The 16,438-nt window shown below is 40.4% G+C and overlaps 1 protein-coding gene across 1 annotated transcript; it reads right to left on the bottom strand.

Annotated features, from left to right (window-relative positions):
* Positions 1-339: 339 nt before the first annotated feature.
* On the bottom strand, positions 340-15,103 carry capza1b (capping actin protein of muscle Z-line subunit alpha 1b). Its single transcript, XM_034172563.1, has 10 exons — positions 14,998-15,103; positions 13,108-13,171; positions 12,949-13,000; positions 12,626-12,689; positions 12,337-12,543; positions 11,997-12,076; positions 7,637-7,715; positions 4,263-4,334; positions 775-837; positions 340-606 (listed from the first exon to the last, which is right to left on the bottom strand). The coding sequence occupies exons 1-10, from the start codon at positions 15,034-15,036 to the stop codon at positions 466-468; spliced, it is 861 nt and encodes a 286-aa protein (XP_034028454.1). The 5' UTR covers positions 15,037-15,103; the 3' UTR covers positions 340-465.
* Positions 15,104-16,438: the final 1,335 nt, after the last annotated feature.

Here is a 16,438-nt window from a genome sequence, read left to right as displayed (position 1 = left end):
TCAAATTCTCACAGTATCAGTCCAGAGTTGACTACTGGGTAAAACATGATGCCCTATAACATCTCAACCATATCATCAAACCATGATATGCAGGTTGTGCTTTAAGGTCCTGGTTCTTTTTACTGACTACAGAAGATCTCCTCGAGATACAGTAATCGCTGATCTGCATAAAATAAAAAAAAAACTCTCACACCTGAATATTAGGTCAGTGATTCCTTGGATGACTCAGAAGATGCAGTCCACAACACAACTCGGCACAACATCCAAAACCATTTCATCCAGGTTTGCATAAAATGTTTTCTTCTGGTTGTGAACACACAGAGTTTGGACTTCCTACTTTTTTGTTTTGTTTTTTTTACTTGCCCCATACTGACAGTTTTGCTTTGGTTAGTCCTTGCTGATGTGTAGGTGGATTGCGGGCTTGTGGTAATGCAAACCTCACTGGTCACTCCCCGTCATTCCACACTAGGCATTCTGCATCTCCTTGCCAATTTTGTAACTGAGGATCTTGTTCCAGTCGATCTTGGTGCGTGTGACGGGCAGCTGGCGACGCAGGGCCTTGAAGGTGGTGTCCGACATGGTCTGGTAGTTCTCACTGATTGCAGTCTGAGAGCAAACATGGAGGCCAACAACAAAGGTTAGTGCACAATAAGCAGGCTTTCATATTTTAAATTTTTTTTCCCTCCAGATTGATTATATGTGTGTAGTAACAAGCACGGTACCTTTTTTGTTAATATTAGCATGCAAAATTATTTCAAATAAACGGTAACTTACCTGGTAGTCATTTTCAGCATTTTCAATGATGTCTACAAAATCCTTTGCTGTCTGGCTTTCGTTCTATTTGTAAAGACGAAATAACAGAACAGAGTAAATCTTAATCTGCTGACAGAAATGTGTGACTACAACACCAAACTGCATGTGCACTCCAGTATTCATTTTCTGTGCAAGTTCATGCAACTCCACAAGTAGCATACCGTTATTACCATGGCAATGTTGCTCTCCATTCCCAAACTTTTACATTACAGTTAGGTCAATAAATAATTCACTGAGAATGAGGTGGCTTCATATCCACTTCTAATTGTTTCAAGAAAAATGGATCTGAAATTATGTACAGTCAGACATCCAAAATAAAGAGCATTGAGACGCATTTTTTTGTATGGAATGACTGACATCTGAAAAATACACATTTGTCACTGTTCTGATTTTAATCCTCATGAAGTCAGAGATCTTCGTATCAAAATATCTAGAGATAACTTCATTCTGAAAACAAAGTTAACCAGTGTATCAAATTGGTCTGTGTGCAATCTGTACACTTTTATTTTCCACTTTATCTCAATTCAGACTTCCCAAGTTCTATCTCAAAATTCTTTTAATAAATTAAGGTGTCCAAAATGTACTTTTAAGGTCAAATTACTGCCATCTCTGAAACACTTTAATTCAAAAGTGCCATTCTCAAGACAACGCTGGTACTGTACAAGCAAGACCTTTTAAAAATGTATAACAAAGCCATGACTAATGAGTCACGTATGGATTTGTCACAAATTTCAGTGATTATTCAAATAATGACTCACGTATATGATGTTCTTCTGAAGGAACTGCAGGAAACAAATGTTAAAAAAGGCTACAAGGGCTTTCTCAGAGTGGAACCCGCTCTGTTGCAGGTAGCCTGTCCTGTCCTCATCGCCGCCAGGTACTCAGATAATGGGTCTCTAACAGCCTCATACTCAGCACTAACATGCCTCTAAAGCCTTGGTCCCACCGAATAATAAGTCATGAATAATGAGCCATGCATGGGTGCGTCAGCGATTATTTGAATAATCCACATTTTAAGCTATCACATATCCACTAAGGCGCCTCTATGTGCCTCTCTATACCTCACATGTGCCACGTATCAGCCTCTAGTGAGCCCCATCCAGCCTCAAATGGCTCTTGTCACCGCATATGATCCATGTAGCGCCATGTAGCGTGAAGTTGGTGCACGTTTAGGCATGGATTTGGTCCAAACCTCCAACCGTCCCACACTTGGTCCCTTTAAAGTGTGGGTTTTCATTTCACAGCATCCATTCAAGATGATGTCACTTTTTTTTTTTTTTTTTTTTTTTTTTTTAAAACACAGTCCAAAAAAAAGATGCTCCTGCACAGTCCAGCCTGTGTGCGCATGCATGCGCCAGGCCGCCGTTAACCTGTGTTCCAGAGTCATTAAATGCGCCTCGTCTCGCTGGCTTTATTTCTTCCACGGCTCACTGGTGATCCAACTTTTAACTTTGTGTTTGTCCATTATTGTCTCCATAATCGCTCTTTTGTGAGCTGGCATTCTGCGTAAATGCTCATTTAGAGTGCGAGTCATTGCGTCAATGCGCACACACAGCGGAGCTCATCTGATCCATTATAACATGTTAAATCTATCGTAAACATACTTTTACAGCTGCTTATAAAGAAGGAATGAACATGCAAAACTATTTTACCAAACTATTACAATAAAAACATTACAAACAGTGTTGCCACAGTTACTTTGAAAAAGTAATCCAACTACTGATTACTCCTTCAAAAAGTAACTTAGTTACTTTACTGATTACTCAAATGTAAAAGTAACTAAGTTAGATTACTAGTTACTTTTTTAGTTACTTTTCCCAGCTGCCGACAACAACTCTCTGCCACCTCAACATGACAATGATACGTTTTGCCAAAACTCACTTTATAGCCACCCTTTCTTGACTTCAATGAAAATGAATACTTGTTTTATAAAAAGTAAAATAAAGACCTCTTTCTTGACCTCATATTTAACTGTTGACAGCACTGTAACAGTAAAACTTGCAATTTCTAACCTACATTGTTTATAAATGTAACTATTAAATTCTAACATTTTTTCTAACATTTAAATTCTCTCTAAACATTTTACTTGTTGAAATTATTATTATTATTATAAGTAGTATTATTAGTTGTCGTGAAAAAAGACTTCAAAACTGGACCTTTAATCTAGGGGTGTGGTGGGGGGGGCACATCCCTGCCCCACGCCCTCATTCCATCTGGATTCGCCCCTGCTTTGGCGTTTGAGCACAAAGAATGGATAAAATTTATTTATGCAGAAAACATGACCAGATTTACAGGTAAGAAAGTTTTATTGCGTTTTCACATCATGTGGTCCTCAGAAATAGAGTTTAGGTGCATTTGAGTTGAAAAAATAGTTGTTGACGCATCACGGAGGATCAGCTGATTTTAGCGCGCAAATACGGAGCGGCTCAGCTCAGAATTCTAAATAAAGGAGAAAAAAAAACATAAAAATGTCTTTGTAAAGCTCAGTGCAGATGTGCTGTTGTCACTGCGCTTTAAGAGGTGAGGACAAGTCATAGCTGCTGCAGAAAACCGCAGATGAAAAGCTCACAGCTCGCTTAAAGTGGGCAGTTCAGTCGAACCCCGACCTCCTGCCCACGGACCAAGTTTAATGCTGCTATCGACCCACAATGCAAAAATAATAGTAACGCACAGTGACTTGGAGAAGTAACTTTAATCTGATTACTGATTTGGAAAGATTAACGCGTTAGATTACTCGTTACTAAAAAAAGTGGTTAGATTAGAGTAACGCGTTATCGGCATCACTGATTACAAATACTTACCTTTTACGCTGGTCCAAATATGTTTGATTATATACGATTGTTGAATAACTGGACTTGTACCAAAAAAAAAAAAAAAACATGCTACATGGCTCATTATTCATCCTTCATTATTTGGTGGGACCAGGGCTTAACATCTTTGTTTGTAATCGTAGTACCTCGTACACAAATCGCCCAAGCTATTTTTAAATTTTGAACTTCACGAAATTAGCACCATGCTCAGAGATGAGCCTCATTAGCTGAATAATCTGCCTCTAAGAGCCATTATTCTCCCACGTTTCTTGAATAGCTCGACTAGCACAAAAAAAAAAAAATTCATGCTATGTGGCTCATTATTCATTGTTCAGACTTTTCCAAAAAAATAAGCTAGCTGCATGTACTGTTATTTTGTTAACTGTACGATATGACTTTATGTTTATAATAGTTTATTGATTTTCATGTTTGTCTGTTTTGCTATTACTGTTCCAGAACTTTAATTTCATGTACATACTGATATATTTTCATCTTTTTTTCTTTTTTTAAAGTTGATGTACCCTTGGCATAGTATGGTGAAAACAGGAGCCCAACACAACATAAGTAAAATGTTTAAGCTGGATGAGCAGATGTGTCACTGTGTTTGCACTTAAATGTGACATCGTATTTCAAACTTACAGTCACTGGTATTGATTCTTCTATTTCCTTATGGCTAACTAGCTGAACATTCCCATCTTCATAATAGTGTACCTTCAAACAGAAGACAGAGTACCATTACAGTGCTGTAATTAATGAACTGGTACATTATTTTTATATATACACATATATACACACACACATATATTATATATATATATATATATATATATATATATATATATATATATATATATATATACACGTGGTCTGTTAGAAAACTATCCAACCTTTTTATTTTTTGCAAAAACCATATGGATTTGAATCACATGTGATTGCATCAGCCAAGCTTGAACCTTCGTGCGCATGCGTGAATTTTTTCATGCCTGTCGGTTGCGTCATTCGCCTGTGAGCAGGCTTTGTGTGAGCAGTGGCCCACCCCTCTCGTCGGATTTTTATTGCAAATAAATGTCTGAATGATTTGGAGCTTTGCTGCATCAAATTTTTCCAGAAACTGTGAGAGACCTCCAGGTGGACACCATTCGGAAAATTCAGATGGCTTTCAGGGACGTTTTTATGGGAATTACACAGATTAAGGAGTGCTCCAGCCGGTTTAAAGACCGCCCACAGCGTATGAGAGCGCGGCGCACTCCGAGCGCCGATCGACAGGCTGACACCCCGCTGAAACAACCAGATCATTTCCAACGTGAAGGCTTTGTTGATCTTGGATGTCATGTGACTTCCACAAAAATGGCAGAAGACGTGGACATCAAGTCTTTTTCGGCACATTCCACTGTTACAGGAGTCTTTTTCATGGAAAGAGAAGCGGTGGGATGCGCCACCGTGCCGCTCATGGGGCGGGACAAAAGCACCTCCGTGTTGGTCTCACAGAACGGCTTTCAGATGGCTTTCGGTGGCTTTTCAGTCGTGTGACTATCCGAGAAATTGTGCATGAGCTGGACATGCCACAACATGTCCTGTGAGGCTTCATCATGGCATTGCTTTGTGCCAGGGGGCTCCACCGCGACGCGCGGAATTCCTCCGCATGTCTGTCTCAATGTGCCGAAAAAGTACAGATGTCCACATCTTCCGCAATTCCTGTGGAAGTCAGACAACGTCTCGGATGAACACAGCGTCCAGTGTGGAAATGAACAGCACATTTCACTGTTACAGGAGTTTTTGTCATGGAAAGAGGAGCGGAGGAATTCCGCGCTTCACGGTGGAGCCGCATGGCGCAAAGCAACGCCGTGATGAAGCCTCACAGGACATGTTGTGGCATGTCCAGCTCATGCACAATTTCTCGGATAGTCACACGACTGAAAAGCCACCGAAAGCCGTCTGAAAGCCATCTGAAAGCTGTCCTGTGAGTGCAACACGGAGGTGGTTTTGTCCCGCGCCATGAGCGGCTCCGTGGCGCATCCCTCCACTTCTCTTTCCATGACAAAAACCTGTAACAGTGGAATGTGCCGAAAAAGTGCTGATGTCCACGTCTTGACATTTTTGTGGAAGTCAGACGACGTCCCGGATCAACAAAGCCTTCACGTTGGAAATGATCTGGTTGTTTCAGCGGGGTTTCAGCCTGTCGATCGGCACTCGGAGTGCGCCGCTCTCTCATACGCTGTGGGTGGTCTTTAAACCGGCTGGAGCACTCCTTAATCTGTGTAATCCCCATAAAATCGTCTGTGAAAGCCATCTGAATTTTCCGAATGGTGTCCACCTGGAGGTTTCTCACAGTTTCTGTAAAAATTTGATGCAGCAAAGCTCCAAATCGTTCAGACATTTATTCGTAATAAAAATCCGACGAGAGGGGTGCACCACTGCTCACACAAAGGGTGCTCACAGGCGAATGACGCAACCGACAGGCGTGAAAAAACTCACGCATGCACACGAAGGTTCAAGCTTGGCTGATGCAATCACACGTGATTCAAATCCATATGGTTTTTGCCAAAAATAAAGAGGTCGGATACTTTTCTAACAGACATCGTGTGTGTATATATATATATATATATATATATATATATATATATATATATATATATATATATATATATATACACACACACACACACACACATACACATACATACACACACACACACACACGAGGTGTATTAGATAAGAAACCGACACTTTTTTTTTTAACTATATGGATTTGAATGACGTGCGATTACACCAATCATGCTTGAACCCTCGTGCGCATGCTTGAGTTTTTTCACGCGTGTCGGTGACGTCATTTCCCTGTGGGCAGGCCTTCAGTGAGATGTGGTTCAGCCCTCTCGGCTGAATTCCTTTGTTTCACACGCTGCTCGAGACGGCGCGTGTTGCTTTATCAAAATTTTTTCTGGACCTGTGAGGAATATCCGAGTGGACACTATTCGAGAAATTAAGCTGGTTTTCGGTGAAAAGTTTAACGGTTTAATTCACCCAGGATGTCGTGAGAGAGAGAAGATTCAGAAGAGGCCGGCATGAGGACTTTATGCGGACATTCCACTGTCGTTTCCTTGACGACTCGGCGAATCTGTGTGCGCCGCGACAGGAAAAACACCTCCGTGGTGAAAACCATTTGTAAAATTCAGGCGGCTTTTGATGGCTTTCAACAAGTGAGTAACTGAGAAATTGTTTAACAGCTTGGGCATGTTCCAACTTGTCCGTTAAGGTTTCCAACGGAGGTGTTTTTCCTGTCGCGACCCCCCGCGGTCGGGTCCGGCCCGACATGGGACTCTGCCCACACGTTCTTTCATTACAAAATGTCCGTTAACAATGGAATGTCCGAATAAACTCCTAATGCCGACTTCTTCTGAAAGTTCTCTGTTCTCTGACGACTTATTGGGTCAACAGAGCCTGAAATGTGGAAGTTTTCAACTTGAAATGGCGAGACGCCACCGCCTCAAAGCGCAGATCGCCATCAGGCGCCGTGGGCCGTCCTTAAAGCGACACTGCCAGACCAAAATCTCTCAGCCGTTAAAATTTTTACCGAAAACCAGCTGACTTTATCGAATGGTGTCCACTCAGTTGTGCCTTACAGCTTTTGAAAATTTTTTTATCAAACAAAGCAGCAGTCTCTGAGCCATTCCTAAACAATGAAAAATCGACGAGAGGGTGGGCGACTCCTCACTCAGACTGCCCACAGGCAAATGACGTAACCAACAGGCGTGAAAAAACTCTTGCATGCCCACGAGGGTTCAAGCATGTCTGATGTAATCACACGTGATTCAAATCCATATGGTTTTTGGAAAAAATAATAAGGTCGGATACTTTTCTAATAGAACTCATATATATATATATATATATATATATATATATATATATATATATATATATATATATATATATATATATATATATATATATATATATATATAAGTAAGTGTGTGTGTGTATAAATTCCACGTTTACAGTTGTCAATAATATGTTACCTGGATTTTCAGAACTCCCACCACCTGAGCAGTGGACTGACCAATTGTAAGTTTCCACTCAGATCTACAGCGACCATTCCTGTATAGAAAAATAGAAAAAAAGCAATCTATAATAAAACCATGATGATCCCAATAGAGGCAGATCAATGACAGCTAATTTTAATACTCAAAATAAAAGTAGAGAAGCTTGAATCTTCGACTGGACTGGGTTGCTTGATGTGAGGACGTTTCGCTTCAAATCACAGAAGCTTCCTCAGCCAAAATTCTTGCTCTGGTAGTCTGACTTCTGTCTTGACTCTTGTAGAGAAGAATAAACCAGAAGCCAACAAAAGCTGGAGTTTTTTAACCTAATCAGACCCCACCTACCGAGAGGCTGACTGCTATAGGCTAGTGACTAAACAATAGCTCTAATTGGCACCTATTGTGCTCTAGTTAGCACTCTCCTAATGACAGGACGGAAGCCTCCCCTGATGGCTCCCTTGACGACTCTCTCCTGATGACGTGAATGACTCATTACCATGAACAAAAGACTGAAACTGCTTTGACCTGAGTACCACATTGTAAACAGGGGACAAAGCGTGTCTGAGACCTGCTCCGCGGTTAAGGCTGGGTTTCAACTGTTTTACAAAGAATGCTTCCTTGACACCTCTCTCAAACCATTTCTTCTCTCTGGCTAAGATTTTAACTTCCTTGTCCTCAAACGTGTGGTTAGTGTCTTTCAGGTGGAGATGAACTGCAGACTGAGGTCCTCTGGTGACCTCTCTGCGGTGCTGGTATATTCTCTTGTGTAAAAGTTGCTTTGTCTCACCTATGTAGTGTTCATTACAGTTTTTCTGACATCTGATATGATACACTACATTGCTCTGTTTGTAACTAGGGATCCTGTCCTTAGGGTGAACTAATTTCTGTCTCAAGGTGTTGACTGGTTTAAAGTAAACTGGGATTTTGTGCTGTCTGAAGATCCTCTGTAGTTTTTCCCCTACTCCTGCTACATAAGGGAGAGACACTCTTCTTCTTGTCTCTGTCTCCTGTCTATCTGGTCTCTTTGTTTTCTGGGACTTCCTCGGAGGAAGCTTCTGTGATTTGAAGAAAAACGTCCTCACGTCAAGCAACCCAGTCCAGTCGAAGATTCAAGCTTCTCTACTATGGAAACCACCTGGACAACTGAGAGCCTACACAGAAATTCAAAATAAAATTTGGCATTGAAAAACAAGACCTTCACTGAAAAAGCCAGACATGCCAACTGTCCCGCATTGGGCGAGACAGTCCCAGTATTTACTCCCCTGTCCTGCGTGAGTGTGTGTGGGATGCCCATTAGTCTCCCGCATTGGTAAATTCAAATGTTGGCAGGTATGAAAAGAAAACACTAGCTTTGAAACCCAGGTGTTGAAAAAAGTTGCATTGGTAATGAAAAACAGTACAGGGCCTTGGAGAAAATTGTACTGAAAACTAAAAGAAAAATATTTAATTTTGAAATATGCATTTTAAAATTCTGTTTTACAATCACAAACTTGACATTTCTTCTTTTTATGCTTTCAATGTTGTGTTTATCAGTTTCATTTCTCCGAACTGTTTTGGCCTGAAAGGGAAGGGCTTCAAAGAGAAAGTGAGGGGCTGAGTGATGGGTTGGGGTGTCTAGGTTTGCAATTGTCCTGGATGAAGAAGGGATACACGAGCATGGCCAATTTTATGGTCGTGATCATCCACCCCTCTATAGATTTCATCACAACTCAACTGTTTAGTTAGGGGTTGGTGTTAGCACGAATATTTCAAAATACCTCGTTAAAAATATGGAGACAGTAATTATGAACAAAAAGTGCAAATTATTGAACAAATGATCTAGTCTAACCCCACGTACATAGCCCATAAAGTCAAAACCCCCCAAAATCATGCAATTACACTCCAAAATGCTGCCTGGCAATGACAAAAAGCCTGTAAACCAATAAAGAAAGCTACTTCAGTAGCATTTTCTGTTATCACACACAAAAATAATATTATAGGAACATTGTAGATATTGTGAGGTTTGACTAATGTGAGCATTTATGTCCATAATGGTCCATTTGGACATGAATGCTATTTCTATGAATATGATCCAGCACACACTTGCCTCAGTGTTAAGGACTACAGTGACTGGAGAAAGCCATGGGGACACCTACAGTTCATCTGGCTACAGCAAACGGAAAGTTACTTTGAGAGGTGGGAATAACAGTTATGTACATTGGCAGTAGATGTGGCAACGCGCCACACCAGTGCATACTCCCAAGCTTAACCAAATCAAGCAAAAAAGAAACTTTAATTTGCTTCTGGAACACACCATTTTCTTTCATTTTCAAAGTCTAAGTCTGGTGGTCATCAAGGATACTGCTGCTTGTTAACAAGGGGTGTCCTGATACCAACCATGTTTGTCTATGGTTGAGTAGAAGTATGTGCCATGACAGAGTATGAATACTAAGCACTATAGCATATCTTGATATTTTAATCATAACAGGCCATGACTTGAACATAGATTATCTGACATCCATACATAAATTTTCTGAACCCTTATTCCAGTTTGTTGTGAATAAAAACTTCAGACAAATGTATCTTGCAACTATTAGCTATCATTTTTAATTAACTTTACATAAACGGAAGATGTTTAGTTGGGAAAACTGATAATTTTTAGTCAAGGTATATGTAAACATAGACTCAACAAAAATATAAATGCAACACTTTTGGTTTTGCTCCCATTTTGTATGAGATGAACTCAAAGATCTAAAACTTTTTCCACATACACAATATCACCATTTCCCTCAAACATTGTTCACAAACCAGTCTAAATCTGTGATAGTGAGCACTTCTCCTTTGCTGAGATAATCCATCCCACCTCACAGGTGTGCCATATCAAGATGCTGATTAGACACCATGATTAGTGCACAGGTGTGCCTTAGACTGCCCACAATAAAAGGCCACTCTGAAAGGTGCAGTTTTATCACACAGCACAATGCCACAGATGTCGCAAGATTTGAGGGAGCGTGCAATTGGCATGCTGACAGCAGGAATGTCAACCAGAGCTGTTGCTCGTGTATTGAATGTTCATTTCTCTACCATAAGCCGTCTCCAAAGGCGTTTCAGAGAATTTGGCAGTACATCCAACCAGCCTCACAACCGCAGACCACATGTAACCAGACCAGCCCAGGACCTCCACATCCAGCATGTTCACCTCCAAGATCGTCTGAGACCAGCCACTCGGACAGCTGGTGAAACAATCGGTTTGCATAACCAAAGAATTTCTGCACAAACTGTCAGAAACCGTCTCAGGGAAGCTCATCTGCATGCTCGTCGTCCTCATCGGGGTCTCGAGCTGACTCCAGTTCGTCGTCGTAACCGATTTGAGTGGGCAAATGCTCACATTCGCTGGCGTTTGGCACGTTGGAGAGGTGTTCTCTTCACGGATGAATCCCGGTTCACACTGTTCAGGGCAGATGGCAGACAGCGTGTGTGGGTGAGCGGTTTTCTGATGTCAATGTTGTGGATCGAGTGGCCCATGGTGGCAGTGAGGTTATGGTATGGGCAGGCGTCTGTTATGGACGAAGAACACAGGTGCATTTTATTGATGGCATTTTGAATGCACAGAGATACCGTGATGAGATCCTGAGGCCCATTGTTGTGCCATACATCCAAGAACATCACCTCATGTTGCAGCAGGATAATGCACGGCCCCATGTTGCAAGGATCTGTACACAATTCTTGGAAGCTGAAAATGTCCCAGTTCTTGCATGGCAGGCATACTCACCGGACATGTCACCCATTGAGCATGTTTGGGATGCTCTGGACCGGCATATACGACAGCGTGTACCAGTTCCTGACAATATCCAACAACTTCGCACAGCCATTGAAGAGGAGTGGACCAACATTCCACAGGCCACAATTGACAACCTGATCAACTCTATGCGAAGGAGATGTGTTGCACTGCATGAGGCAAATGGTGGTCACACCAGATACTGACTGGTATCCCCCCCAATAAAACAAAACTGCACCTTTCAGAGTGGCCTTTTATTGTGGACAGTCTAAAGCACACCTGTGCACTCATCATGGTGTCTAATCAGCATCTTGATATGGCACACCTGTGAGGTCGGATGGATTATTTCAGCAAAGGAGAAGTGCTCACTATCACAGATTTAGACTGGTTTGTGAACAATATTTGAGGGAAATGGTGATATTGTGTATGTGGAAAAAGTTTTAGATCTTTGAGTTCATCTCATACAAAATGGGAGCAAAACCAAAAGTGTTGCGTTTATATTTTTGTTGAGTGTATGTCTGCAGTTGTAACAACATATTCAAATGTGGCTCTAAACATGCAAACACAGGCACAATACCGTACCAAAAGTTTTTCGGCTGAAATTGATGTCCCTCAATGCAGGCTATGATCGTTTGTTGGCCATCAACTGTTTTCCCATATACCTGGAACAGATCAACAGAAAGGGAGCAGTGGGCAACAGATGACACTGTAGTTGTACTGGACAGCTTCCAGATGTAAGCATAGCACTGTGACAGTGTAAAGAGGCATGGCTTTAGAAGAAAAGAAAGGAAAAGAAAAAAAAACACTGCTCAGTGCAGCTCTGCCAGTTCAAGGAGAAAAAAAAAATAAAATTGTGAAAATAGTATTTGTATTTTATTAATTTTTTAAATGACTGTTTTGGCACGATGCTTATATGTCTTACTGTGCAAACTCCAGTGGGATAGTGCTCTTTGACGTAGGCACTAAGGGCAGTGTCACAGGCATCTCTCCAGCCTGTCAGGGGCGTGTCTCCTTCATATGGCTGCACATCACTCACTTCTTTCCTTAGGTGATCAAAATGAAATGACACATTGTTGCGGGGATCCAGGAAACATCCTTGGCCCAAGTCACCATGCTCTGTGATCAGAACCTATAAAGACAGGAGTGTAGAACTGTTTGCCACAAGCACACTCTCCTCTGGTTCAACGTGTCAGGAATGTTAAGATACATACCGGCTCATCATAGCCCTCTACTTTGGCAGGTGTAAACTGATCCATGTTGTACTGTGCAAAAGAGCTGGTCAAACGGGGTGAGCATACAGATATAGAAATCAGTGATATCAGACTAACGATGTACTTTTAACAAAATAGAAAACACAAACCATGCCAATATTAATGTCCAAAGAGCTACATAAGACACAGTGAATGCCTCTAGATCTTGAGTGTTAAAGACAGCACAAAGACACCCATATATCTCAGTGTATGGGGACTCAGACTCTTTTCAACTGTAGAAATTATGAGTCATATCACTTTTGGGGTAAGGGTGCATTACTCACTGTGAAGCCCCCTCCCTGAGGAGGTTGTCATTGTTGAGAAGAAGCCGCACATCTGTGAAGACAAAAAATAAACAGTTAGTTGTAGAAGTGCTTGTCTCATAGTTAAGATTTTATAACATTACTACAAAAAGCATTATGCTACAAACAGTTGGCTTTTACCATTGAAGACCTCATTGAACTCTCCTGGGGGGGCATGAGTCACAAAGTTGGCTGCTATGCGGACCTATAAAAATAAATTCATTGTAACAAATTAATCCATTCTGACAACATGGTCTGAGACTTTTTCAAATACTGAGCTGATACTGTACATTATTTTTAGTTTTCTATAAACTAATATGTACATCTACTTCAGTAATTTCAATGTTTTTGTTTCTTTTGACATTGTGTTTTTTGGCCACACCTCAACATTTGGCAGGGGTGGTGGCCAAGTGGTTCGTGTGCTTGGTTTCAGTGCAGAAGGTTTTCCAGTTCAAACCTCAGCCCTGCATCTGGCGTAAAACCTATGCCAACTCAACATGCAGGTGCTCCTCGGATCTGCTGTGGCGACCGCATTTGTAAACAAGGGAGCAGCCAAAGGCAAGCCATACCTCAACTTTTAATTGAGACATAATACCTAAACAAGAGCTAAAAGCCCCCACCATCATTCTCTCTTTCACTCCACCATGAAGCTGTGACCGACAATGCATGAGACAAAAGTTGCATCATGTCTTGCAAAGTACGTACCTAGTGGCTCTCTTACTACTACCTTTGCAAGTTTACTTGTTTTTTAAAAACTCCCTACTCTAGACAGGTATTGAATAATCAATCTGTTATTTTCTCCATTAGTGCATCAAATGAGAGAAAAAAAACTGAAAACTCTTCAGTGTCATCGAGAGTCCAAGATGATGCCTTCCACAACCCAAAGATATTCTGTTTACTGCCAGATAGGAGTAAAGCAGTAAGTGAAGTAAATCATGAAATATTGGCATATAAGAACAAGCTGAATATTTGAATGAACAAAAACCACTCAAAACATTTGACTTTCAAATAGTTGCTGAATAATTTGTCAGTTAATTGTTGCAGTTCTACTATCATAGCACTATACAGTTTGTACTTCTCAAAGACTGATGTAAATGAAGTCCAGGGCATTTTCACTGACTTGTAGATAGATGTTTTTGAATTCAAACCCTGACATGGCTTATGAAAACCTACTATAACACCTATATTTACAACAATTATAGTATGTGATGGTCTAACACATAGGGACTATATAAAAACGTCAAATTCCTTAAATGTCTATATTTTTGCTAAACTCCTTGAATTAAGGCTGAAAATCTACACTATGAAGACGCCTTGACTTTCAATTAAGGCAGTGGCTATCCGTACGTTCCTATAATGAACTTTATACGGAGGCAAAATGACACGCACACACAAAAAAGTTGTCACTATCCAAACACATATGGGCAGGCTCCTGCGCCGTGTGGCCATAAAACAAAACCACGTCACACAATGAATAAGACCTGAAGCCATACAATCTCTTATTTTCATGAGAATTAAATTACAGGTTGAATGTGAACTGATATCAGCTAATCCATCACCATTATCCAAAATAGTGCAACTAACAGGCTTACTGCACTGCAGACTCCCACTTTAATGATTTCAAGCCATGTGATGCAAAGTATTCAAGCTGCAACCGAATCTGTTTGACCCAGCAATCCAAAGTATCATTAGCTGCTAAGCTATTTGAAAAGAATACGCGCAGCCCGTACTGGAGTTACTGCACAGTGCACTACGTCACTATATTCTGTTAAGAGGGGGTCAATGTTAACCAGAAAAGTTTTTAAAACTCTACTTTATCAGCGTTTGGATCAGCTCACCAACTAAGCATTAGTCAGCCATGGCTAAGAGGTTAGCCATTTGTGGCTTAAAAACAAGTTTGACATTTCAATAAGGGGCAGAATACTGCCACCTCTCCAAATCTTAGCCGCTGATCATTATCAACATATAACGCCAGCGGCTCGATAAATAATAAATACGAATGTTCAGCGAAAATTTAAACAGCCTTCAAACCTTCTCTTCATCTGACAACGGCTCCTCAATGTCAGCCATGTTGGCTCTTTGTGACTCCACCTTCCCAGATGAGTGACAGATCCCCTGCTGTTGTTGTCATGGACACGCTAGAAGTTAAATACTATGTACTTATGTGCTATAACGCAGATACAGGAATCAAAGTCAAGTAATTTTAACAATGCATTACAGTATGATTAAGGACACAAAAGGGCGATCAAAGATTTTTATTTATTTCTTTTCTGCTTCCTGCCGGTGTTTAGAAATTAAGACCAACAAAATAAAAGCCTAAAAATTATGATTGCTCAGTCGCAACGATTTGAACACACCGGCACTGATTGAAGAAGACCCTAAAATTTGTAGTAAATCATTGCAAGTGATCTAATCTTGATATATTTTTTCTGTGTCTTATTTAATAAATGCAATACGCCTCTCAATTATTTAAATTTGAAAGTTACGACAGGAAGTTGAAACCGGCCTCACACCAATTTCCTCTTAAGCCATCAAATTTTCGAACCTTTTTTGAATCACTGAATCAGAAATTGGTTTACAAATTGAAGGTTTGTCCCCTGAAACATGGGTGACCTGGAAAAATATGACACACAAGGAATCATTTTCAAACTCACTTATTTTGAGCAAAGATCTGAAACTTGAAACAACTTCAAATTTATGTTTACATAAATTAAATTGGGCACATTCTAGAACAAAGGAATAAGGATAGTTAAGTGATTAACTGACAAAATATAAATCTAGAAAAAATAATCATTAACACCGGGTGCTATATAAATAAGAAAAATCACACATTTAAAAGAAATTAAAAAAACACGCTCAACAGAATAAACACACAATGAACAACTTTGACAGAGCACAATCACAGCATTCACCAAAAACAAACAAACAAAAGCAGGAACAATTTGTGTGTAAGTCAAGCTTTTATTGGTTTGGAAAAGTTGTGGGAAAAATGTAGACAAGGGCTTTTAAAGGCTACAGTGAAGTAAGAACTTGACCTCTTCTTCGTTGCTGCAAATAAAATCCCTGGATATTTATAAAGGTCAGTACTACATCGTACATGGACACAATTTTTGGCTCTGTGCTCTTCAAAAATAGGTGAATGCCATTCATCATCAAACTTGACCTAGACTTAGATACTTGCTTCCAATTTGGTGAACTGTTATTTCATTGATAAGTTATGTGGAGTACATTGTTGCATATATTTTTGGCCCTATGATCTTCAAAATTAAGTCAATGTCAGTCATCAATGAAGTTGGCCTAGACCTTGAAGGGATGCATGTTTGTTGCAAATTTGCTGAACCTGTCTAAAATCCTTGGAAATTTATTACGTCTTCATCACACACAGATACTATTTAGTCTCTGTAACCTTCAAGATTAGGTCAAGTTCACTAATCATCAAGCTTGACCTCGACCTTCAAGGGATCCATGCTGC

The sequence above is a fragment of the Thalassophryne amazonica genome, chromosome 6 (assembly GCF_902500255.1).
Source record: "Thalassophryne amazonica chromosome 6, fThaAma1.1, whole genome shotgun sequence".
NCBI lineage: Eukaryota > Metazoa > Chordata > Actinopteri > Batrachoidiformes > Batrachoididae > Thalassophryne > Thalassophryne amazonica.
Note: the sequence above shows the minus strand (reverse complement) of the source record. Positions and strands in the feature narration are given on the sequence as shown.